Source organism: Peromyscus eremicus, chromosome 22 (assembly GCF_949786415.1).
Source record: "Peromyscus eremicus chromosome 22, PerEre_H2_v1, whole genome shotgun sequence".
NCBI lineage: Eukaryota > Metazoa > Chordata > Mammalia > Rodentia > Cricetidae > Peromyscus > Peromyscus eremicus.
This window is the reverse complement of record NC_081437.1, coordinates 21460438-21487280: the sequence shown is the minus strand read 5'-3', so window position 1 is coordinate 21487280 and position 26843 is coordinate 21460438. Positions and strand designations below refer to the sequence as shown.

Sequence of the window (26843 nt, the reverse complement as noted above, 5' to 3'; positions counted from 1 at the left end):
TGTTTTAGAAATATTAAAGGCACCAGTACCTTCAGTATTATTGTTAAAGTTTTTTTTTTTATTTTTTATTTTATTTTATTTTATTTTTTGGTTTTTCAAGACAGGGTTTCTCTGTGTAGCTTTGCGCCTTTCCTGGGACTCACTTGGTAGCCCAGGCTGGCCTCGAACTCACAGATATCCGCCTGGCTCTGCCTCCCGAGTGCTGGGACTAAAGGCGTGCGCCACCACCGCCGCCTTATTGTTAAAGTTATAATCAGCGTATCTTTCTTGTTTGTTTATCCTGCTAGGGTTCAAACTCAGGGCTTGTGTGTGCTGGGCAAGTACTCTCACTGAGTTACATCTTCGGTTGTTCTTGTTGTTGTTTTCTTGAGTCAGGATAGAACTGTGCAGTCCAGGCTGCCTCAGCCTCCTGAGGGCAGGGGGTTATATGCAGCTTTCTTTTTTTCTTTTTTTCTTTTTTTCTTTTTTTTTTAAAGCAGTGCTGAGATCAAGCCCCTGGCCTTATATGTGCTAGTCAAGTGCTCTACCTGTACCCCTTGAAATTTAAAAATTCTGAGACAGAATCTTGGTAAGTTGGCCATGCTGGCCTGGAATTTGAGCTCTTCCTACCTCAGTCCCAGGTAGCTGGGATTGCAGGTGCATGCTGTGTTTTCTTTGAACCCTCTATATTGTTTATTTGGGAATAAAAATTGAGGTAATCAAGAACTATTAGATCAGGACATTCTGTGTCTCAGTTTCCCAATGCTTGTGTATAAAATAAGAATGTATGAAATCTTGTAGTTATGTGATAGTTTAAAATTAATATTTGGTGGAATCAGGTTGATTAAAGGTCATTTTTACAAGAAAGTAATATCTGATGAAGATTCTGAAAAGATTCTAAGGGATTGGAGAAAATTGACTGGAAAATAACTTCCTGTACTTGTTTGGTAGCTCTGTTGCTTAGATTGAAAAGTAAGAGGAAGGGTGTGTCAGACTGAAGGGACTCTCTTCTCCCATTCCCTCTTTCTTGCTCCTGTGAAGCATATCTGACTCTGCCATGGAATAGTGTTCAGAGGATGGAGGTTCAGTACTGGTTTGCTCAGTTGTTTTTTTTATACAACCTAGGGTGGAATCTGGCTTTCTCCCAGAGATCAGGCCTTAAAGGGCTTTGGTTCAAGTATCTATTATGTGATCATTTGATTGATTTAAGTTTTTATCAAATGGTGACAATTTAAGAGTTTTCTTTGGAACAGAAACTTACTCAATTCACTCTGCATGGAGACAGCTCTAATTTAGTGAGGTGGAAGTTGGAGGACATTCCCCAAATGGCACATACTTGTATTTAAATGTGTAGAGATGTTCTTTCGAGTGCTAAGTGAAGGCAACTTAACCTGATTTCCCACCTGATTGGCCCAGTTCAAGCAGTACTTTATTGCCTTGATCTATTTGCAGTTATGTAAGATTTTTCAGTGGTGTCCTTATTGGAAGTATGTTTGTCCTAATTGTCTTTTATTTTTCCACAGAAAGTGCTTCAGACTAGGAATATAAACCTAATCAAGAAGACTGTGCTAAGGATGCCCTTGCATGCTGTCATCCCACTGTTGCAAGAGGTAAGTGCTGCCCTTTAAAGTGAGCCACAGAGTACTGTGGACAGCTGTGCTTTGGGGGGTGTAGCAGAATACCACAACATAGAGCCCTGGATTCTCTTTTGTGTTCCACCTTTGTACCTTGTGAGGTACTCTTAGTATTGGGTTATTGTCTATTCCAAATGAAAATTTTCCTTCCCTGCCTTTTCTCTATATATTTTATGTATTTTTTAAATGGAAATGCTGTTTACACACTATGAAGTTAACTTTTCTCATGTACAATGTAGTTTTTCACATGTTCATAGATTTGTCCAATTGTCATTCCAAAAAAGAATCTTGTACCCCTTAGTAGTGACTCTCTGTGCCCTGTCCTGTACTTCCCATTTATAGGAAATCATCAGTGTATATTTGGTCTCCACGTACTTGCCTATAGGACCCTAGCCTATGTTTCTGTCTTGTAATTACTCTTAGGAGAATGAAATTCAAATATGTTGTGTTGAGTACAGCTGGACTGCTAGGTGGAATAGCTTGGACAGCCATTAATGTGTCTGGGGATTGATGGAGAAAGGTTGCCTTTCCAGTGATGATGCTAACAGTATTTTCTCTCCCTTAGCTTACCAAGAGGTTGCAAGGACATCCCAATAGGTAAGCTGTTTCTGTGACTTAGGTTTCTTCTTGTTTGAGACAGCCTTACTATGTAACTTAGAATGGCCTAGAACTCAGCATTGTCTGCCTCAGTAAAGGTGTATTGTTATCGCTGTGAGCTGAATTGCTGTGTTATAGATGAATTAAAAACAGCAGTGTCCGTCCGGAATGGAGATGCTGCTCAGTGGCTGAGTGCTTGCCTGACAGTGTCCAGGCCCTGGAGTCTATCCTTAGCCTCCAATTCCAGAAGAATGCTTGTGCCAGCTCTTACCTTCCTCCAACGTTTCACTTGACTCATTTTCATTCCTAAGTGTTTTTATTGTGGTTTTCTTTAAAAACAACAATCAACCCAACAAACACTTCGACTATTTGTTCCAGCTTTTATCAGCTCATTGGCCTTTGGGTAACTTTCTTGTTCCTTTTTGTAGCCTGAAGACCAAATTATATGAAGTTTTCATATTTACTACTACTTCTCCTTTTCCTTCTCCTCCTTCCTTCTTCTGCCTTTTTTGTTTGTTTTTCAAGACAAGGTTTCTCTGTATAGCAGCTCTAGCTGTCTTGGAACTCACTTTGTAGACTAGGCTGGCCTTGAACTCACAGAGATCCACCTGCCTCTGTCTCCCAAGTGCTGGGATTAAAAGCATGCGCCACCATGCCCAGCCTGATTTTTATCTGCGTATAATTATGTTCCATCTTTTCTTTAAGTATTTGAGGGAGCTGAAAACAAATGTAAAAGGTGGTGATGGAACTGGAGAGATAGCTCAGCTGTTAAGAGCGTTTATTGCTCTTGCAGAGGACCTCGGCTGGGTTCTTAGTATGCACATGGTCGCACACAACCATCTGTATGTCTAGGATCTAATGCCCTCTTCTGACAGCAGGCACTAGGCACATATGTGGTGTATGTAGATTCATGCCGATAAAACCCCCATATACGTAAAATAAATGAGTCTAAAATATAAACATAGAAAAACAAAAAAGAATTCACTAAACTGGACCCCAAAGGAAAACCGAGCCTAGTTGAGAAAAAAGCAGACAGTATAATGCAGTTGATAAGGTTATAGATGATAGAGAAGAGACAAATGTTTCCTAAAAGGGGAGTGTATGTTCCTTAACGGTAGTTTTTAATCTGAGAAATGGAAAGAATAGTTATGCTTCTTAATTCTCAAGCTGAGATACAGGTGAATCTTGTAAATCACCACTGAGAAGTTTCTATGGAGGCAGATGGCATAGAGGAAACAGAACAGCAGGAAGTCATTGCACACACAGCCGGTCAAGTTGTGGCTCTGCTACTTACTGTCCGCTCTGCACACATAAATCCTAACTAATGTCCTTGGGTCCTCAGTTTTATCAATATAAAGGAAAAATGTCTCCATCCTTAGAGGTGTCTTTGTGAGGATAAAACAATGCATATTGGGTTAGAATACTTCTTAGTTCCTTGCTGTGATAGTTCTATTGCTTAGTTCTATTGCTGTGATAAAACACCATGACCAAGACAACTTAGAAGATGTTCAATTTGGGGCTCACAGTGGCAGAGGGACAGAGTTGATGACATCATGGCAGCAGGCAGACAGGAAAGGTGCTGGAGCAGGAGCTAAGAGCTCACACCTTGATCTACCATCATGAGGCAGAGAGAACTAAGTGGGAATGGCATTGGGTTTTGAAACCTGAAAGCCCACCAACAAGGCCACACCTCCTGATCCTTTCCAAATAGTTTCACCAACTGGGGACCAAGTATTCAAACATCTGACCTATGGGGTCATTCTCATTCAAATCACCACAAATACTGTGCAAATACATATTACTGTTATAAACACTTTGGTAGCTACTATTCCAGTTCATTTTAGAATAGAGCACTAAAGAATTGTTTTGATTGACAGTATGCTAGTACCAGGATTCCAGTAACAGATACATAGGTCGCCTAATTTTTAACAACGTAATCTTACTACTCAACCTCCAAGTATTCACACCTACATGGGTTCAAGCCAGACAAAATTCCAGCACTCAGAGGTGAAGGTGGACACAGGGTCTTGCCCCAGCCAGATGTGCCACTTCTGTCCGGGTTGGGTTTTTCATACTTTAAACATTTAAACTGGAAGTTGATATCTCATAGATACTAAGCTTTCAATACAGTGTTGTTGGGCTCTATAATTTGTGGTTTTTCATTTCTAATTTCTAATATTAGCTACATGTGTACATGTACGTACAGGTGCACTACCCCATTTTTGTGGAAGCCAGAAACTGGCACAGGGTGTCTTCATTTTTTGAGGTGTAGTCTCTAACTGAACCTAGCATTTGTAGATCTGGCTAGCCTGGCTGGCTAGCAAGCCCCTGGGATGCTGGGCTGGGAGGTTATAAGCACAAATTCTGCTGTACTTTATCTGCATAGCCCACTCCAGGTTTTTTCTTGTTTGTTTTTCTGTAGGCTCTCTTAGCCTTCTGAGCTCACACAGGAGGAATCTGACGAAGTGTCAGGGTCACATTACAGAGTTTGGTCCTCTTTGCCTGGTAGTGATAGTGCTTTGCTCTTAGTTCCCAATAGTGATCAAAATGATTGGGCTCCAATGTGATTATAAGATGGAAAATCATTCGACCCTGTTGGGATGATTGTTACTGTCCTGGTATAGATTAGTTATATGAGTTAAAGCCTGGGTTTTAGTCTTGAAGTATTAATTCTTTTTGGGGCCTGTGAGTGTTGATCAACTTGCTAGTACAACCTGCAAAAGCTAAAACTATGTTATAGGAATCTCTGCCAGATTCCATGGCAGAATGAGAGACCTGGGAAATGTGCTTGATGGTTACTTTCACAGACTTCCTGTTCTGGCTGTGTTTATTTTTGAATCAGTGAACTTGCCTTCACTTGGGTTTCTTTTCTCTGCTAGTGCTGTTTTAATGGTTCAGTGGCTGAAATGTGTGCTGACGATTCATGCGTCGTACTTATCCACGGTAAGTCTTTTCTGAGGGTGAATGGTTGGGCTTTGGTTGGGATTAGAAACTCAAACAACCATTTGCTTCCTTTAGAGAGTTTATTATTTCATCATCATCATTATTATACACATTTTTTTTTTTTTTTTTTTTGCTTTTTCGAGACAGGGTTTCTCTGTGTAGCTTTGCGCCTTTCCTGGAACTCACTTGGTAGCCCAGGCTGGCCTCGAACTCACAAAGATCCACCTGCCTCTGCCTCCCGAGTGCTGGGATTAAAGACGTGCGCCACCACTGCCCGGCTATTATACACATTTTTGAGGTAGGGTCTCACTATGTAGCTCTGGCTGGAGTAGAGCTTGCTATGTGGACAGACCAGGCTAGCTTTGAATTCACAGAGATCTGCCTGCCTCTGCTTTTTGAATGCTGGGATTAAAGGAGTTTACCATGCCTAATAAGGAACATAATTTTCACCCCAAGACAAGGTTTCTGTGTGTAGTCCTGGCCACCCTGGAATTCGCTCTGTAGACCAGGCTGGCATCTGTCTCCCAAGTGCTTGGATTAAAGGTGTGTGCCACCACCACTCGGCTTGAGTTTTTTATTTTAAGAAACTTACGTATTTTTTTGTATGTATGTGTTGGGGGTTGCCTGTGCTATGATGTGTGGAGGTCAAAGGACAACTTGACTCTGCCTTAATGTGGGTTTTTGGGGTCACACGCAGGTCATCAGGTTTAGTGGCAAACACCTTTAGCGAGCCATTTTACTGGCCTGTATTGATGTTTTTTGTTTTATGTGTATGAGTATTTTGTCTGTATGTATGCATACATACCAGATGCCGGTGGAGGTCAGAAGAGGGTATTGGATCTCCTGGCACTGGAGCTATCAATGGCTGTGAGCCACCATGTGGGTGCTGGGAACCAAACCTGATTCCTGTAACTGCTCAGTCATTTCTGCAGCCCCATTATGAGGTTCTTTTTGAGGCAGGGCTTTGTAGCTTGGGCTGGCCTGGAACTCACTTTGTGGCTGAGTCTGGCTTTATACTCCAGCCAGTCCTGCCTTAGTTTCCTAAGAGCTGCAGTTACAAGTATGAGCCGCCACACCTGGCTATCAGTTATATTTTAAACTAAAAATAAAGTTATAATTTTGTTTGCTTATCATTTTATGGTATATTTTTTCAAAAGGTTTTTGTAGCTAGAGTTTTCCTGGCTTGCCCACAGTTAGGACAAATCTCTGTCACCCGCCAGTCCCACAGCCGCTCAGACCCAACCAAGTAAACACAGAGACTTATATTGCTTACAAACTGTATGGCTGTGGCAGGCTTCTTGCTAACTGTTCTTACAGCTTAAATTAATCCATTTCCATAAATCTATACCTTGCCACGTGGCTCGTGGCTTACCGGCATCTTCACATGCTGCTTGTCATGGCGGCAGCTGACAGTGTCTCTCTCTGCCTTCCTGTCCCTCAATTCTCCTCTCTGTTAGTCCTGCCTATACTTCCTGCCTGGCCACTGGCCAATCAGTGTTTTCTTTATTGACCAATCAGAGCAATTTGACATACAGACCATCCCACAGCAGGTTTTAGCATATGGTTTTTTAAAAAACCCACAATTAAGTTATAGGTCCCCTCCCCTTATGGTATGTAAATAGCATGCATTCATATGTGTGGAACGACACATATGTATGTGTGGAAACTCAAGGTTGGAGAAGCTTCTGGTGCTCCAGAGCCTATGGCAGGTGTAGATAATGTGCTGGATACCGGGTAAGCTTCAGAGGAAAGTCCCTTTAGTTCAGAGATGTCTTGTGGGTGATTTTTATTAGCTACCCTTGTTCATCTTATCTGAAATAGTTTATCAGTATGCAGGAGTTAGCTCTGCCAGCTGCCCTAGCTGACAAGTTGTTAACACACACACACACACACACACACACACACACACACACACACACACACTCGTTTTTCTGTGCAGCCTTAGCTGTCCTGGAATTCGCTCTGTAGGTCAGACTGACTTGGAACTCACAGAGATCCAGCTACCTCTGCCTCCAAACGCTGAGATTAAAGGTGTGTGCCACCACTACCTGGCAGTGGTGAGTCGTGGTTTTTTGTTTTTTGTTTTTTTGTTTTTTTTGGAAGTTATTTTCCCTGCCAGGCTGTTGAGGGCCTTCTTCAAAAGTTTGTCAGGTTGCCAGGCTGTGTCCCAAAGCTCCACTGTCCCTAGAAGTACTTCTGACAGATGCTTGGGTAGGGCTAGCTGCATGGTTTGTGTGTGTTCCTCTTAGACGTTGGTGATGAGAAGTGATGTCATTTGTCTGTCTGTCTCTTCTAGTTGCCCGACCTGGTACACCAGCTGGGGACCCTCTACCAGCTAATGGAAAGCAGAGTCAAAACGTTCCAGAAACTCTCACACCTGCACGGAAAGCTCATTCTTCTCATCACACAAGTGAGCAGATCAAATGATTTTCAGCTCAGACTTGAGTGTCATAGAGTGGAGAGAGGAGTGAGGATTTACTCAAGTAGTAACAGACTCCGGTTCAGTAAGAAGTTAGCAAGTCAGAATCCAGGCTTTGACCTGGAAGTGTTTGCTGAGTGAGAGTGGGAAAGCTTAACTGGACCTCTCCCCATCTGTGTTCACTCTCTCACCCTTCTCCAGCTGACCTTGAACACACTCTGGACTCCTGCCTCTACCTGCAAGAGTGCTGAATTACAGGCACAAAGTGCAGGCAAGCTCTCACCAGCTGAGTTACAGGGCGTCTGTACTGTACTCTGAGCTCAGTGAGATTACTGTGAGCAGTGAGTTACAGGGCGTCTGTATTGTACTCTGAGCTCAGCGAGATTACTGTGAGCAGCGGTTATGGGGTATCTAATTAACATTTTGGTGCAATAATACTCTAATCACTGCGCGTGGTTTCCTAACTCTCGTAATTTCCCCTTATATATTTTTCCTGTGTTTGTTCCAAGTTGTATTTGAGCTGTCCATTCATCTGGGGGAGTCCATCGGGGGAGGGTAAGCCAGCAGAATTAGGTGATGTTGGCTATGCTTGAGATAAGCTTATAATTGCTTCATAATTCTGTCTTCCAGGTTACAGCATCAGAAAAAATGAAAAAAATGTCTTCCCCTGGACAGAAGGCAAAATTGGTGTATGAAGAAGGTAAAAAAAAAAAGTTGGGTCAGAGGCTGGATGTCTTGTTATTTTTCATAGTAATTCGATTCTGTTTTCTTATAGAAGTGCTCACATAAGCTCTTTTTAAATTACTATTTTAGGTCAGCATATGGAGTGATGGGTTTTGTCAGGAATCTTTAAATATATGTGCCTCATAGTTTCCTCTTGTTCCCTCACACCTCTGCTTACTCCATGTCACCTCCCCTCACACTGGTTAGTCCTCTCTTGTGCTTTGCCATGGTCCTGTGCTCCCTTGTCTCCAGTCCCTTGGGATCTCACACTGTTTTGGTGACACACAACGCACATAGGTTTGCATTTACACATGCTTTGAAATTAGTTTCTGCATATAAATGAAGCCATTGGAGTCCTGCCTTGTCACCTCTTCTCTGACAAACCTGAGGGACACGAGGCAAACTCATGTGTGGACAAGGGCAGTAGTTGCAGAAGAGCTTGAAAGTAGACTATGGCATTAGTGATTAGGAATGTCAGTGACCAGAACGGACTTCAGCACCACTGACTCTAAAATGTATTTGTTAGAGGCCAGAGAGATAAGGACCTGAGTTCAATCCCCAGGATCCACATGGTGGTAGGAGAGAATTGACCCCCAAAAGATGTCTCCTGACTGGCATGTGTTCTTGCGTGCACACATACACAAGATAGATATAATAAAATAAATTCAGTCAACCCCCTGACAGATACCAAATTGAAGTTTTGTGACTGATTTTATTAAGCCTTCAAAGCGTAATAGATATTCCCTTCCCTGTATACAGTTTAGGTGCATTATGAATCTGGTAAAGCCTTATTAGCAGTTTCAACCAGACAGAGTCCAGAATATTTTAGGGGGAATTTGTACAGTTAATAGGAATTAGTAATTATAGTAAAATAAGCCTGAGACTATGCTTAGACATCCCAAGTAGTTTTATCAATTATAGAACCCATTTCCAAGAGTTTTTAATTTAAATATTACAAGGTACCACAGCATCAGAAAATCTGCTAATACAGTGATCAGTGTAACAGATGTCATTGGAGAACACTGAGCATAGATAAGATTTTGGAAAAATACCATCTACACATCTCTAACAATCTAAGCAACCAAGGAATTGAAAGGAATTTCCTCATCTTAAACCCATATCAAACAATATATATACACTAGTGAAGCCAGGGATGAGATAGTAATGTACTTTTTATTGCTTCCAGGTGCCTTTCCTAAAGAATTCTAAGACTTTGGACTTTGCAAATATTATTCTTTGGCACATAGTAAAGTAAATACAGCAGAATCTGCAGTCAGCTGTTCTTAATAGGTGGTATGCAAGTTAGCAAGTGTCCTGCACACCAAGACCAGCAAAAAGGAGCCAACATTATTACACTTCAGAAGTAACTAATTATAGAATATTTTCAGAAAAAATGTCATAGTGGTAGCCAAAACTAGGAATACTAGAAAATGTCTAAGATGTGAAATAGAAAGGTTATAGAGAGCCGGATGGTGGTGGCATACACCTTTAGTCCCAGCACTCAGGAGGCAGAGGTGGGCGGATCTCTGAGTTTGAGGCCAGCCTAGTCTACAGAACAAGATCCAGGACAGGCACCAAAACTACACAGAGAAACCCTGTCTCGAAAAAACCAAAACAAACAAAACAACAAGCCGGGCGGTGGTGGCGCACTCGGGAGGCAGAGGCAGGCGGATCTCTGTGAGTTCGAGGCCAGTCTGGGCTACCAAGTGAGTTCCAGGAAAGGCGCAAAGCTACACAGAGAAACCCTGTCTCGGAAAACAAAACAAAACAACAAAAAAAAGGTTTTAGAGAAAAATAATAATATGCCTGTATAAACAAACTTAAAGATAACAAACTTAAAGATAATCAAATAATTTTCAAAGAGAAAAATCCTGTAATTTAAAGTTGCTTATAACCTCTAAATTGTTTTCTTGAATATTTTGCGTATTTAAGTGAATCAAGAAAATCAGAGTAACTGATGAACAAGGTTGGAAGGCTTACCTTGCATGTCAAGACAGCCTTGAAAGATCTATAGAACTGTGGGGTGTGGGTCAGCAGTATCTATGACAGGCTTAGAGTCTAGTGGCTAGGGTGGACTGCTTTTTCAGGCTGGGAAGACTGCTCATGTTACACTGTGTTACTTTGCTCTTCACACTTTAAAATGCACAAAGCATATATGGGCTACTTTCTTGGAGGAAAAAAATAACTAAGTAGTGGGGTGGCTTTAAAGAAGTGCAAACGGGAACATCAGAGAGATAACACTTCATGCAGTGAGACTTTTTGGTTTTTCGAGACAGGGTTTCTCTGTGTAGCTTTGCGCCTTTCCTAGAACTCACTTGGTAGCCCAGACTGGCCTTGAACTCACAGAGATCCGCCTGGCTCTGGCTCCCGAGTGCTGGGACTAAAGGCGTGCGCCACCACCGCCCGGCGAGACTTTTTTTATTTCCTCCCTGAGACCTGGCTGTCCTGGAACTCGATTTATAGACCAGGCTGGCCTTGAACTCACAGAGATCCACTTGCCTCTGCCTCCCAAGTGCTGGGATTAAAGACGTGCACCAACACCACCCAGCCTAGTGTGAGCTTTTGAAACCTCAAAGTCCACCCCCAGTGACACACTTCCCTCCCACAAGGCCACACCTCCTAGTCCTTATAATCCTTCCTGCCCAGTTCTGCTCCCTTGTGACTAAGCATTTAAATACATAGGCCTATGGGGACATTGCTATTTAAAGCACCGTGCTGTTTGTTTTCCGTCGATGCCTCTGCATTATTCCTAAGTGGGCTGTTCACTCTAGATTTGAGTCTTTCATTGTTGGCATTTAGGCACTTGCATTAAGGTAGCCTCAGAAAACTCACTTGAGGCGGGAAAGCTAAAGCGCCTGGTGGATTTCAATTTTTAATGAGATAAACATCTCATTATGAGACTTAACTCATAAACAAAAGCATTGGGGTATTCAATTTTGAAAATGAGTATGCTAAGACTAAAAAAAGCTGGAGCAAAATGACTTTAAAACACATGTAAGGAGAGTTGTATAGATTTGTCCATCATGGTCTTACTTACAAAGTATTGAACAATTTCTTATAAATAGTAGAGTTCTTCATTAGTGGCTAATGGTTTATGCCATTAGGCACACAACATCATGTACATGATGTAATAGTGAGAACTAGGAAGTAGAGGCCTAAGTTACCAACATGGATAAGTTTGATATAAAAACTAATTACCAAAATAACCATAGTTCTGAGTGCTGGGACTAAAGGCATGTGCCACCATGCCTGGCTAATTCCTTAATTGTTTTTAGATTATTGTATGTGTATGATTATTTTGCGTGTGTGTGTGTGTGTGTGTGTGTGTGTGTGTGTGTGTGTGTGTGTGTATGAGCTGCCATGTGGGTGCTGGGAATGGAACCTGGGTCTTCCACAAGAGCAGCCAGTGCTGTTAATCACTGAACCAGCCCTCCAGCCCATTAATCTTATCCTGTGTCAGCTTAGGTTGCTTTAAAAGTCAACCTGTGTAGAATGCCTTGTCTTATTCATACTGGAATCCAGCCTTGGCCCCACATTAAGTCTAGTTTGTGAAAGTCTTTCAGAGCTCCTGATGGAGACTTGCTGAAGAGAGACCATTTGGTGCTATGGAATGCTCCTGTGTGTGGTTGTGGAGCACTTCCTCTTGGGTGATTTAGTGCATCCTGTAAAAGCTGAAATTGTTGTCAACTGGATGTGACGTGTGAGGCTGAGTTGGGTTTCCAATCCCATTTGTGTGGCATCCATCAGTGGGGGTCGGCTTACTTGCTGCCCTCTATGAGAGGCCCATTCTGCTTGTTCTTCCATTTCTTTCCCACGGTCCTTAGATAATAATTAACTCTGTTGTTCTGTACATTTGAGTGTTTCATTTCTCAGAACTGTACACTTAACATAGTCTTTCTGTAACTACTTCTTTTGTTATGGTCACAAACCATGCAAATGCATTTTTTTTTCAGATAGATGCATGAACCATCATCTCTTGTATAGAATTTTTACAGATCCACTGTGTCTATTTGGTAGTCTAGAAATGGCTGAATATTTTAAGATGGGATTTTATAGGGGTTTGGTACTTACTTTGAAATAATAAACATAGTTTTATTATATGCATGTAAGTATTAAGTTTAGGGCTAGAGATGGCTCGGGGATTAAGAGCAGTCTTCCTCTTGGAGACAGGCCATGTTTGATTTCCAGCGCCCGCATTAGATGGCTTACAACTGCTTTAGCTCCCTGGAGCCGTCGTGGTGTTCTGCTGGCAGCTGCACTGACGGGCGTGCACACACGTGCGTGCACACACTTTAAAGTGAAGTTACATACAGAAGGGTACAGTGAGAAGAAGCTGGCTTAGAGCATAGATGCTACACCTGTAATCTCAGCACTGGGGGGCTGGGGCAAGGAGACTGCAGGTTCTGGGCCTGGGCCACACAAGACCCCAACCCAAACCATGCAAACAGCAAAGAAAAGTAGTCACGGGATAGCACACATCGGAGGTTGGTAGCGTACTCAGAGTACGATGCTGTGTTTCAGCACTGTGCTCTTTCTTTTCCAGAATCTTCTGAAGAGGAGTCTGATGATGAAATTGCAGAAAAGGATTCTGATGTGAGTGATATTTTTCTGGTCCAACTGCTTTTTATCCTCACCATAAGGGAGCCCTCGTGAATGTTTTCCTTTGCTGTTTCCATCAGGATAATTGGGATGAAGACGAAGAGAAGGACAGTGAGAAAGACGAGGGTGTTGGTGAAGACAATGGAGAAGAGGAGGAGGAGGAGGAGGAGGAGGAGGAGGAGGAGGAGGACATTGAAGATGAAGAGAACGGGGAGGACAGAGATGTGTCAAGTGAGAAAGAGTTGAATGGAGATTCTGATCTAGATCCCGAGAACGAGAGTGAGGAAGAGTGAAGCAGGAGCAGAAGCAGCCAGTCACACTGTGAACCCTGGCTCATCTTGCCCAACGCTGCCGCAGCCTCCCAGGGAGGCTTGCCATGTGCCGGAGACAAGAGGCCGCCATCATATGCTTCCAAGTTCAGAGGCCACACCACTTTCCTGTCCTGAGTGCCCCAGAATGTAACTGTGTAAATAAGAGTGTTTCATGCAAATGTTAATAAACTTTACACAGTAAATAGACACACTTTTTGCCATGTACTGACACGAGTGTCCATATATGGTATATTTTTATAATACAATACTCTAGTGTGACTGGTTCGATCATAAACTGGCTTAGGTGAAGACAGACATGCCGTGGCGTGGGGTCAGGAACTGGATGCTTGGGAGGAGTCGGCTCTCATCTCAGGTTGGTGGCTTCCGTCAGTCCAGACGCCAAAGCAGCACTAATGAATCGTTCTTAATCTGGCTTACCTAATTTGATACGTTTTCATACAACATGAAGGAATAACTAAAAATTGAAGTGAAAACAGTTGTGATTCACAGAAATAAAATCACAGTGTCTCTAGTTTGTCTACTAACTGGTCATCTGACTTGGGTCAGATTGGACATTCAGAGCGCTTCCCTAAAATAACACTTATTTTTTAAAGTGTCATGTGAGATATTTTTTTAAACAAAACAAAATAATGGTAATTAAAGAAGCAAAGATTTAGCCATATTAAGAGTGTTCTTGTCTGCAGATTGTGAAGAATCATCTGTGTATAGATCAGACATGCTCTTAGCTGCAGCTTTTTAAAACTTCAGTCACAGCTGCTTTGGAAGAGGTTTCCATTTTTATTTAAATTACTAATGGATCAGAGAACAATTGTTTATTTTTTCTCTTTGGTTTTAGATATTAATGATAACCTTGCTGGAATTTTTTTCCAAAGAAACTATTTTTATAATTCAGTAATTTAACGTTTTCTTTCCTCTTCATTACCCACTCTTGGCAGGGCTAGGGTATCTGTTTATCTTTAAAAATGATAAATCTTACTCAAGATTTTTTTATGTATGTATAAAGTATTTTGGTGTGCTACACAGCTTTTTCAAATTACCAGTAATTTGTCTTGTTTTTAAAAGAGTGAGCTAGTACTGACTTAGTGCTCACTAAGGGGCAGATGGAGAGCTCACTTCTGCAGAAGGGCTGAGCAGATGCGTTGACTTTCCCACCTGTGAATGTGTAAGGACACCGGTACCCGGGAGGACTCCATCAGAGGCAGAGCGGGCTGCACAGCCGGAGCAGGAAGAGCATCTTGGGCAAGCTGCTGGTGCAATGTACAGTTATTTGTCTATAAATGGAGTTGTTTATGGCAATTTAATACCATTCTCTTTGTAAAGTGAATAAATACTCATCTTTACCCAGCGCGTGTCTCGTGGTGTGTGTAGAGAATATATAGCTGGATGTTTGGGCTTAGGGTGTGAAGGTATTGAAGGTGGTTTCCTTCCTAGCGTTCACAGGTGAGTACTTTCAAGGCCTGCTGTATAATGAAGTTTGCAATAGTGGGAGGAATAGGCACCTTGTTTTAAATCTCTCAGTGATGGCTGGTGATTTCTTGAGGCCGCCTCATCTGATTGGTGGCAACTCCCTATTACAAGGTTCTAGACATAAATAAGAGGTTTGTGTTTAATTAGGCATCATGAAGCAACAACAGCAATAGAGGAAGCTTTTACTCTTTCTGTTTCCAGTTTAGAAACATCCAGTTAGGCCTACGTGATTTTTTTCCCCCAGTGGTAGAGAATTTCACTGTTGTGGTCTATCAGTTGAGATAATGTGGCCCACGGAGGCTATCTAGTGAGACCTACTCAGCGTTAGAGAACCTGAGCTTGCTTTACCCAGCAGGGCTGCATAAGGTGGTTACCAGGTGTTTGGAGGGGTCTGCACTTGGCTGTATGGTGTGCTTTGATCTTGCAAGGGGGAGGTCTTTGGCCTCTCCCTTTGGCATATTATAAAAAGCCCTTTTGAATAAACCTCTGGGTGGCTGGGTATTGACCTAGGGCCCTCCCAAAGCTACCCTTTGTCTCTGTCTTATCGTCTCTTCCTATCTTTCTACCTAATATTTCCTCCTCCTCCTCCCCACCTAAGAACCCTTTGATAGGTGGGAGCAGCTCAGAGCTGGTCTCGCACAAACAATGAAATTGGCTTGTGTGTGTTCCTTTTGGGGTCTTCCTGCTTTTTTATTGAAAACTTTGAAGCCTGCAACCATAGTCAAGTCAGTGACCCCATGTCCTCGGCCATCATGTTTACTCTTGAGTATTCTCTCCCATCTTGTGTGTTTGGGTATTCAGTGAGTTCACATAAGTTGTGTGGTACAGTACGTAAGTTCTGCATCTGTGCAATTGTTGCCTTAGGTATAGACTACTGTATTGAGTATGTGGAATATATTTCTAGGTGAGTAGATGTTAAGGCCTCTGATTGGTATTTTTGAATCTTTAATGCAAATGAGGTCTGAGGTTTGGAAATTAGATTGATGTGTGAAAATAACCCCCGTGAAGGACAGTTCCCAACATGCTACATTCACACCTTGTCCCTACGCTGGTGGTTATTTAGGTGCCTGATGTATATATTGTTGAACAAAGGCAACCTCTCTACCCCAAGCGTCTGGTTGTCATGGTTTGGATAAATATCCCTAAAGGCTGAAGCTTTAAAGGCTAGGGGTTCCCCTCCCCCATCCTTAGTTGAAGGTTCCTGTTCTCAGGAAGTACTGTGGGACTCACCTTCAGCTCTTTAGCTTTGTTTCCTGGTTGAAGAGTTAAGTGTGTGTGTGAAGGAAACTGGTACATAAATGTGGGAGAAAAGTAGGGAAGGCGTTTGTGCGGGAAGGTGTCCATTACATGAAGTGTAATCTGATTATTGAGAGATCCAGATGTTGGCAGAGGTGAGTCAAGTAAGTGGATTATCTGGGAGAATTTTAACAGCTGAGCAAAGGCCTAAAGGCAGTTCCTGTTGTGAGGTCACCATGAGAAACAGGCAGGGAGTGCTGCAGGAGTTTAGGTCAGAAAGGTGGCTAGCACAGGCCCTGGAGATCATTGCAGAGGCTGGCTTCTGCTCTGAACTGAGAGGGCCGGGGCCTGTTGCATTTGAGCAGAATCCTCCGCTTTTCCAGTTGAGAATCAGGTTTTTTAGGACTAAAAAAACCCCAAAAAACAAAAAAAAACTTATGTTTAAAGTAATCCATGATGGTGACTTGGACCAGATGGTAGTTACACGGAGTGGGAGAGAATTCATTGTTGTCGGGTTGTTTTGAAGTTAGACTTGGTGGTGTTTGCTGCAAGGTGTGTGGGACATCAGGTAGCTGGTCCACCAGCACTGCTCACACTGTTCTTTTGTCGGGACCACGACCATTGAAATTAGCATCCTCTCCGCCTCACTAACACTACTGGTTATAAGGCATTTTCTAATAACTTGTAGTACTCCACAGGTGTTGCTACCAACTAGTTACCTTGAGAGAGTTGCATGTAGGTAGCAGTTTGGCCTTGACATAGAGGTGACATTGCTCCCGAGCCATCGTGAGTTTCCCTGGAGAGTAATAGAAATGGAAGAAGCACAAGGCACAGGGTGCTCCAGCGTTTCACAAAGAAGGAAAACAAACACAGGTTACCGCGAGGAACATGGGCAAAGAACTGACCGATCCTGGTGGGCTTCAGATTTGCATTCACATCTTAGCTGCAGGTTCTTTGAGCTGTTATTGACAGGTCTGCTGAACCCACTCAGGCAGCAATGGTTTTCATGGTGCCTTTTAAGTGACCATCCGTTGGTCCCCTCTTTGAAGGCATCTCAGGCAATAACTCAGTTTTCTTTTAATCTAGTGTAGTGGTCTCGGCTTTGTGGTACCTCAGCACAAAACTTGACCCCAATTCATAGAGTAGTGGAATGAAGCCACAAGGGGCGTTAATGACAAGCTGCATGTTCACTATGAGAAAAAAAAAAGCCCTCTCAGCAGATTGCAGGCTGAGTAGTAATACATCCTCTTTCTACACAGGAAAGTCACATACAAACCCACTTATATCGTTAGATGATTGATTTTGAACCAGTGTGACATTGCAGTAGAGAAATGGTCAGGGGTGATCTTCACAGCTGGTGCCAGGGACAGCTGTGATCTTTCTCCAGTGGCAGGCTGGGATGTCTTGGCTTCATTAAGGCCTGTACTAGTTTCTCTCTGTCAACCCAGCTTTTCTCCTAACAGGACAGTGACTTAAGTGAGGTTTGGGTATGTTGGGTCTCCTTAGGTATATTTAAAGCCATTGGTTATGACTGGGTACCCCAGCAGTACATGTAGCTGCCCCAAGGAACAGACAGTAGATTCAGCTAGACTTTGATCTTGTTAGTTGTTCCCAGTCCGACAGAACCCTTTTTCCTGATGGTGGTATAATGCAAATGACTTTCATGTAAACTTCTGTGTATTAGGCAGTCACATTGGACAGCTGGAGGCCTGTTTAATTGATGCCTTGTGACAGATTTGGGTATAAGAAAGGTGGATCAGAATGCATTTCCGCTCATCATGAGAGGAGATGAAACCAAAGGACAGAGCCTGGAGTGCAAATTCACACCACAGTGTCTTTTTTTTTTTTTTTTTGTGAGACGGGAGAGTAACCACAGCACCATCTGCCTCAAGAATGCTCAAGGATGCTCAAGAACGCAACAGGACAGTGAGTGGAGGGGATCTCGGATCAAGGGTGGACCCGTTTAAGCGATTGTTTTCAGATTGATTTATTGTTAGACATTTTCCCAGTATGGGCAGGAAAGGGTGAGGGGAAAGTTCTAGAGAAAGTTTCTGTTTAAGTCTGACACTTTGAAGAAATTTAACCGTGAATAGACAAAATCCCTCTTTTCTAAAGGTGAACTTTATTTTGAAAACCTACTGTTCTAACCAACAACAGATGCTGGAGAGGACCCTCATTCACTGTTGGTGGGATTGACTACACACTGGTTCAGCTCCTTTGGACATCAGTGTGGAGAGTTCTCAAAAAGTTAAATCTCCATATGACCCAACTATGCCAACCTTGGCATATACCCAGAGATCTTACTCCACAGTCCTCCCCAGCCATGACTGACTTCAATGACCAGAATGGCATGATAACCCTAAAGGGACAGTAGTGGCAAGTGTTGTAGAATGTTTTAAGGTGTGTTACTTTTGTTCATGTTGCATTTGTTTAACTCTGTGAAGCTGTGTTCCTGTGCCTGGGTAGAACACATGATGGTCTAAAAAAGAACTGGCCAATAGCAAGGCAGGAGAAAGGATAGGCGGGACTGGCAGGCAGAGGGAATAAATAGGAGGAGAACTCTGGGAAGAGGGACCGGAGATCTAAGATCAAGGAGCCAGAGGAGGAGGAGGGTGACTCCAGGGGCCAGCTACCCAGCTACACAGCAAGCCAGGGAGCAAGAGTAAGATTTACTGAAGTTAAGAGAGCAGGAAAAGCCCGGAGGCAAAAGATAAATTGGATAGTTTAAGATAAGGAAAGCTGACTAGAAACTAAGCCAAGCTAAGGCCGGGCACTCATAATTAAGAATAAACCTCCGTGTGTGTGAATTTATTTGGGAGCTGGGTGGTGGGCCCCCCAAAAAGAGCCACAAAGTAAAAATCCCCAACAACAGGCAAGCACCCCTTGATGGTAACCAACAGCTCTCTGATTGGTCTTCAAACCCACTCAAAAAGGGGGAACTCATGCCTGGTGCTGGAAACCCAGCTAACTATTCAGTGCTAATCAAAGTCATGGCCGTTGGAGGGGAACCTGCAGTCATTAAGTTACTAAACCAGCAGAACCCCTAACAACAACCTATAAACATCCTTACAGACGGGTAAGTCTCTTTGCAACAGATGGAGACCACTACGGAAAACCACAACCAATCAAAATGCAGAATTGTGGAACCCGATCTCGGTGGATACACAGCACTCCTGCACCCCAGGCTCAGGGAACCTTGCAAAAGAGAGGCTGGAGAAATTGTTAGAGCCAGAGGATCAGGGAGCATGCTGTGAGATTGTGCTTCCTAGTAATGTCGGAAGCTACGTCCATAAACTCTCACCAACGTGACCGCCCGAACAGGAGCTGAACAAGGATGAAACCAAAGGACATGCCCAAGTGGACAGAGAAAAGCCTATGAGGCCTCAACTCTACACACACACAAACTATATACAACTGAGGAAAGCTGGGAGGGAGAGAGGTGGTATTCCCCCAGGGAAGAGCGTACCGATTTGTTGTCCAGCATCTAGCAGTCAGCCTGAAAACATAAGTAACATATGGACCGTACAGGTTATATTTAGGTGTGTGTGTGTGTGTGTGTGTGTGTGTGTGTGTGTGTGTGTGTGTATGCAGTAACAATTAGTGAGAAAAGAGGCCACGAATTTGAAGGAGGAGCAGGGAGGGTTTGGTGGGAGGAAAAGGAAGGGATAAATTAATTATAATCTTAAAAAAATGTAAAGTGAGCCGGGTGGTGGTGGCGCACACCTTTAATCCCAGCACTTGGGAGGCAGAGGCAGGCAGATTCTCTGTGAGTTCGAGGCCACCAGCCTGGTCTACAGATCAAGTTCCAAGACAGCTAGGACTGTTACACAGACAAACTTTGTTTTGGAAATAAAAGTAAAATAAAAAAAAACATTTTTCTGAGAGTATGACATTATTGGAGAGATTTTGGAAACTATGTAAGACATAGAGAAGTTAGACAAAGCTGTAACAGCAGTAACCATTATATTCTGGTAGATCTTTCAATTGTTTCCTCTTTGTGTGAGTAGGTACACTTAGTGTATGTGTGCTCATCTGTGCTTGCATCTCGTGGTGTGTGTGGAGGTCAAAGGACAACTTGTGGGCAGATCCCACGGATCAAACTCAGTTGTCAGGCCTGGAGCCAAGTGCCTTTACCCGCTTAGCCATCTTGCCAGCCTAGTGTTAAAATCGACTTAAAGTCGGCAAGTGATGTAGAATGCATGCCTCTAAAGCAGTGTTTCTCAATCTGTGGGTCACAACCCCGGGTGGGAAGACTTTTTTCACAGGGGTCGCCTAAGACCATCTCATAACACATACATTATGATTCATAACTAGCAAAATGACAGTTATGAAGTAGCAACGGAAATAATTTTGTGGTTGGGGGGGTGGTCAGCACAACATGAGGAACTGTATTAAAGGGTCGCAGCCTTAGGAAGATTGAGAACCACTGGTCTAGAGAGAAGGTGAAGGCTGTGGGTTACTCCTGGGCCCCGCTGCCCACTGCCTCTGATCCTCTTCCAGAATCCCGGCTGGGAACAGCTGCATGCAGAGGTAGCAATGGTTCTTTTGGAGTTTGGTCCCTTCATATTTTCTCTGTTGATCTGTGTGTAGACGAATGTGCTGGTGGGAAGCAACTGGTTACTTTTTCTCCACACAGATCAGTGGTGGATCAACATGTGGATCTTGACCCCTTTGGGGTGACATCTCAGATATCCTGCATATCAGATATTTATATTGTGATTCATCACTAGTAAAAAGAAATTACAGTTATGAAGTAGCAACAAGATAAATTTTACAATGGGGGGATGTCACCACAACATGAGGAACCGTATTAAAGGATGGCAGCATTGGGAAGGTATGTAGCATTTTGCAATCTAGCTTTTTTAGGCAGTAACAAAACTGCTTCACTGTCTTGAGCTGTGTGAAGATCGGTTGGGGGGTGAGGGACTCCAATGCAGGTTACTTTGTCTCGCCCTGCAGCTTCAGAATGTTGGGGCATTTCCTGATCAATGGCAACAGGTTGTTTTCAGTGTCCTGATAAAATAAGGAAGGTTCCAGGGGCCGATCCTGTTCCTCGTGTCTGTGCGGGGCCAGCATCCTTCTAGGATGCTGAGTTGGATACTTGGCTTCCGGAAAGACGGTCTCTTTGGACTTGTGCTTTGAGGGTACGCGGCCCATCAAGGCAGCAGGAACGAGGCAGCTGGTCACACTGTGCCCACAGTCAGGGAGCAAGTGTTCATTCGCTTTCTGTATCTTTCCCTCTTTTTTAGGTCTGGGGCCCCATGGGATGGTGTTACCCACAGCCTGCTCAGGTAAACCTCTCAGGAAACACCCTCACAGGCGTGCCCGAGTGTCTCCTGGGTGGTTCTAAATGCAGCAAATTTGACGATGAGGAGAACTATGGCCAATGAGCAGTATTCTGCGTACAGGCTATGGTACTTACTTACTCCACAGGAGTGTCAGGTTGCCTTTCAATTTGGCTTTAAGAGACTTCAGGTGGAATTTCACGTGGAAAACTCTCCTTTGACCCAAGTTAAACATAAAGCCTATAAATCCTATGGGAATTTTGATGTGCTTTTTGACCAGCCAATACGTTTATGAGAATTGATTTTTTGGAGTATTATAACATTAATGTTTAGAAAGTGATTATTATTTTTTTAAGATTTATTAAAGCCGGGCGGTGGTGGCGCACGCCTTTAATCCCAGCACTTGGGAGGCAGAGACAGGCAGATCTCTGTGAGTTCGAGGCCAGCCTGGACTACCAAGTGAGTTCCAGGAAAGGCGCAAAGCTACACAGAGAAACCCTGTCTCGAAAAACCAAAAAAAAAAAAAAAAAAAAAAAAAAAAAGATTTATTATGTACACAGTGTTCTGCCTGCATGTATGTCTGCAGACCAGAAGAGAGCACCAGATTTTATTATAGATGATTGTGAGCTGCCATGTGGTTGTTGGGAATTGAACTCAGGATCCCTGGAAGAGCAGCCAGTGCTCTTAATTGCTGAGTCATCTCTCCAGGAGAGCCCCCCTTTTATTGTTTGTTTTGTTTTTGTTTGTTTGTTTGTTTGTTTGAGACAAGGTTTCTCTGTGTAGTTTTGGTGCCTGTCCTGGATCTCGCTCTGTAGCCTAGGCTGGCCTTGAACTCACAGAGATCCGCCTGCCTCTGCCTCCTAAATGCTGGGATTAAAGGCGTGCGCCGCCGCTGCTGCCTGGTCTTTTTTTTTTTTTTTTTTTTTTTTAAATTTTTGAATAATCGTGTCTCTCGGTTCCATCTCCACAGCCTGAGAAGAGATGACCAGAGCCTGTGGTATTTGTCAGCTCTACCTCATGAACGAGTGACTTTATTTCAAACTTGTTTGTTGGATACATGAGGACTGGGGTCTGCCTCGGTGACAGCATCCTTGGTCAGGATTCTTTCGGAGCACCTCTTCACCTCTTCTCGAACAGGTCTGTGCACAGGTGCTTCCAGTCCCTGGGGGAGGGATTACGGTGCTTGTCATGTGGGCATGAGGATGGGTGAGGATGGGTAGGGAGGCCCGGCACAGCAGAACACTTGATTATGGTACAAAGGACGGTGAAGGAAATGTCACCAGCTTTCACAATGAAGGGCTCCGGGAGCCACAGAAGAGCACTGATCTCAATCAGCGGCCAGTATGGCTCTAGCATTTGAGGGAGAGCCTTTTAGGAAGTGGGGATGTTAAAAGGAAAAGTCAGGGACAAAGAGTTGCTTGATAGATGCGTTCTAGAACCCTGCAAACTACAACTCCTTAGAACTGAGGCCTGGGATTCAGTTTCCTGAGAGATTTCTGCTTGCAAGAAACCCAATGAGAGAGAGAGAGAGAGAGACAGAGAGAGAGAGAGAGAGAGAGAGAGAGAGAGAGAGAGAGAGAGAGAGAGAGAGACAGAGACAGAGACAGAGAGAGACAGAGAGAGACAGAGACAGGGAGAGAGAGAGAGAGAGAGAGAGAGAGAGAGAGAGAGAGAGAGAGAGAGAGAGAGAGAGAGAGAGAGAGAGAAAACACTTTCAGGACTCAGCATCCTTCCAGTGCGCATCTTGGCTGTGGATCTTGGTGGATCTTGCAGGGTACTCATGGTGCGCTGCTCAAGTTTCACCAACATTGTGGAAGTGGAAATGATTTTAGGTCTGTAGTCGGGGAGTTCCAATGGACGTTTTCCCCGGCTTCTCTATGCGTATCCGGGTTATCCTGGTTTCTTTTGGGGGAGGTCCAAGTGTAAATCGTCAAAATCGAAGCGCACCACTAGGTGTCAGCCTTGCTTCGGGCAACTTTGCTATGGGAGCGTCAGCACCCGCAGGAAGTGGGGCCGCCTAGGACCGCTTCCCTGGTGAAATGTGCCCGCTTTCTGGGTACCAGCCTTCCGGAACTGGCCAGAGAAACCCCGAGGTGCTTCCAGCTTTCTTTTCAAGAATGCACCCCCATTTGGAGGACACGGGTCTTCCGGTGGTGGCTGCACTCCAGCTCCTCTGAGATGGGCAGTGCCCCATCCAGGACCTGGACGCACGCCCACTGGACTAACCTGAGCAAATACCGGGCTGGCAGAAGCAGCATGGGCTACTCTTCGTGTCTAACGCTCCAGCAGCGGAGACTTCACGTTTCCCCTCGTTTTCTTAGGAGGAACCAGCTGCACTGTGCAGCAGCGGACACCATCCCCGCATGGACTTGGTTCCTAAGAGCTAGGATTTCACAGTGCTCAGCCGTGGCGTGAGTGGTAGAGTTTTGTTTTTCACTTGGCTTCTTTTCCAAACTTTTGAAAAACTCAAGTATACAGAAAAAGTGAGAAGAGCTATCTAGGTGTGATGGTGCAGTTTCAAATCTCAGCACCCAGGAGACAGAAGCAGGAGGATCTCTGAGTTTGGGGCCATCTTGGTCTACACAGCAAGCTCCAGGACGGCCAAGGTTATATAGAGAGACTGTTTCAAAATCAAGGCAGTGGTGGCGCACACCTTTAATCCCAGTACTCGGGAGGCAGAGGCAGGCGGTTCTCTGTGACTTCGAGGCCTGTTTGGTTTACAAAGAGAGTTCCAGACCACTGAAACAAGCGAACAACCTTAAAAATGTTTTAAAATACCAGTGGAAATAAGATCGCCAATAATCCCCCCCCCCCATTTGCTTCAGTAAGCAAAGCCAAAGTTACAGCATATGTTCTTCCAGACTGTTCTCTGTGACCGTAGGTAAACAAATACAGACAGGCCAGACTCCTGCCACAGAGGGGGCTCTACTGCAGCGGGCCGCACTCAGCTTTGCTGCTGTGGCACTCCGTCGGTTTCACAGGACACCTCCGCCCTTCAGAGGTATTTGTCAAAATGGGCTGAGAATTTTCTTGTATTCTAGAAAACTGTACTTGTTTTCTGTTTAAAGGTCTCCAGATCCGCAAATGTACAAGTTTATGAGAAAAGGGCATTTACTTTTAGGGACTCACATTTTCAGGTTCACAAGGACCTCCCCCCTCCCCCCTTATCTTTTTGAGACAAGGTGTCACGTAGCTCAAGCTGGTCTCAAACTCTGATGACCTCACTCCTGATCCTCCTGCCTCTGCCTCTCAGTGCTAGGACTGAGTACCCTTGCTTTTTTTTTTTTTTTTTTAAGACTTATTTTTATTTATGTGTATGTGAGTGTGCATCTCTGAATGTATGTGTGCCACGTGTATGCAGATGCCCATAGGGGCGGGAAGAGGGTGTTGGCTCCTCTGGGCTGGACTTACAGGCAACTGTGAGCTGCCCAGTATGGGTGCTGGGACCAGAGCTCCAGGCCCCTGGAAGAGTAGGAAGTGCTCTTAACTGCTGAGCCATCTCTCTAGTTCCAGGTCTGTCTTGTTTATTTGTTTTTTTTTTATTAATCATATTAATTAATTAGATTCAGACAAGGTCTCATTATGTAACCTTGGCTAGCCTGGAACTTGCTGTGTGGACCAGGCTGGCTTCAAACACAGAGATCTACCTGCTTCTGCCTCCTGAGTGGCTTCTTCTTTTAAAAATGTTGCTTAAGTCAATGGGCAAAACCAGATGGCTTATTTTTGGGGTGGGGGGGTTTCGAGACAGAGTTTCTCTGTGTAGTTTTGGTGCCTGTCCTGGATCTTGCTCTGTAGACCAGGCTGGCCTTGAACTCACAGAGATCTGACTGCCTCTGCATCCCCAGTGCTGAGAGTAAAGGCGTGCGCCATCACTGCCTGGCTATTATTAATATTATTAATTATTGTTTGTTTTTTTGAGACAAGGTCTCTATTGCCCAGGCTGCTCTGTGCTCAAACTATTCTCCTGTCTCAGCCTTTCAGGCACTTGTCCTACAGATGTATGCAACCATGCCTAGTCTTTTAATTCTAACAATATTTATTTCCCCCCATCATCTGGGCTTCTCTCCCGCCGCACCCCATACATACTTTTTTTCATAACAGATTCTAGACTTGGCTGCTCTGTTTGCTTGTAACACAGTCCCTCAGGATGGATAAGTTATAAAGACACAAGGTTTATTTTGCGTCCATGCCTCTTGTCCATTTGCCTGGGCTGCTGTGTCCATCTCTGCCTGCCCGTGGCTCTGAGAGAGTGTGCTTTTTACGTTCAGCTGGTAACTGACAGGTTCCCCAAATTGATTTATACCCATGGTTACTGTCACCCTGGCGAACAGTGAGAAACACGTCTTTTCTTCCCTTTCACATCCATCAGAGTCAGAGCCTAAAGACCATCAGGCTGCTGTCCCTCTGGCCAGCCCTGGCTTGTCCCCTCCCGGAAGATGTGTGCGTTCATCATCCCCACTCACCATCTCTCTCCTGGGGAACCAGTGTCGAGGGCTTGAGCCACTGGGGACCAGCAGCTTGCAAAGGAACCCGAAGGCAGCATCTGGAGTAACCGGGGGACCTGGGAGTGCTTGTCAGTCATTTGGGGGAGGCCCTCCAATAGACTCGTGTTGGTGGCTGTTCGTAGTTTTAAAATTGGGTTGGTGGGGGTGGAGACATCTTCAGCCAACTTCCTTGTGGTGAGAACTTTTTTTTCTTCTGGTGGTGGCTTGAGGGGGGGGACAATGAGGATGTTTCTGCCGGAGAGAGGTGGGGAGGGAGGGAGCTGGACCAATGTGGACATTTTCCTGGGGATCCGATGTTTCCTATGGCCTTAAGCGGTACAATATTTGTATCTGAACTGAATAATAAATTTGTTATTTGGCTGTGGACATCAAGCTCTGGTGCCTTGCCTTGAAAACTTTGAAATGTATGAGAGCTGAGATTCACAAGCGTTCTTTGAACTCTGATCTTCAGAAACCTTTCATGCACAAACTCGTCCCCATAATCGTATGGATTTGGAAGTTGTTTCATGCTTCAACCCTATTGGAGCTCAGCTGCCCCGCCCTCCCCCCCCCCCCCCCCCAGTTCCTAGAACATGCTAAAGGCCCTGAGCAGTGAGAGACAATCACAGTGGGACATTTACGCCCATGTGGTCTATGCTTCCTTCTCTGTAGAAACTTCTATGTTCGCATTCACATTTTTCTGCAAAACTCAGCCGGGGAACTGTGGGGCTGGAGCACTGGCCCTGGGAAGGCCTGACCAAGGGCATGACTCAAGCCTAGCTGGAAGAGAACATACCTGGAGTTACCTGGAGTTTAGGGGACGGTGTCTCCCATTTCCTTCACATTCCAGAATCTCTGAGATGTAAAGGCTCGTGGTAGGGTTGATAGATGGGTGAGGGTTGATGTGGGAAGAGCCGAGACCTATAGTGAATTTTCTAGAAGATTATTTGGCTTCTTAAGCATCTCTAAGGGTGGGTGGGTGGGTGGGTGGTGGTGATGGTGGTGGGGGGACTGGATCTTTCCTTTGAATGCTGAGTTAGAGCTATGTGTTAGGGAGTTGACTGTCTTCCACTCCAAGCTCCTGGAGCCTTTGGCCATTGTGGCTTGCTACTCTGTCGATGGCTGAGTGGGGCTCTAACAGTCCT

The 26843-nt window shown here is 44.3% G+C and overlaps 1 protein-coding gene across 1 annotated transcript in view; it reads left to right on the top strand.

The window, feature by feature from the left end:
- Wdr43 (WD repeat domain 43) overlaps nt 1–14571 on the top strand; it is a 44311-nt gene extending 29740 nt beyond the window's left edge. Inside the window, exons 12-18 of the mRNA XM_059248467.1 lie at nt 1503–1589; nt 2179–2210; nt 5090–5153; nt 7450–7563; nt 8203–8272; nt 12839–12888; nt 12975–14571. Coding sequence (XP_059104450.1) covers nt 1503–1589; nt 2179–2210; nt 5090–5153; nt 7450–7563; nt 8203–8272; nt 12839–12888; nt 12975–13187 — 630 coding nt within the window. The 3' untranslated portion in view covers nt 13188–14571. The remainder of the gene's footprint in view (nt 1–1502; nt 1590–2178; nt 2211–5089; nt 5154–7449; nt 7564–8202; nt 8273–12838; nt 12889–12974) is intronic.
- The last annotated feature ends 12272 nt before the right edge of the window (nt 14572–26843 follow it).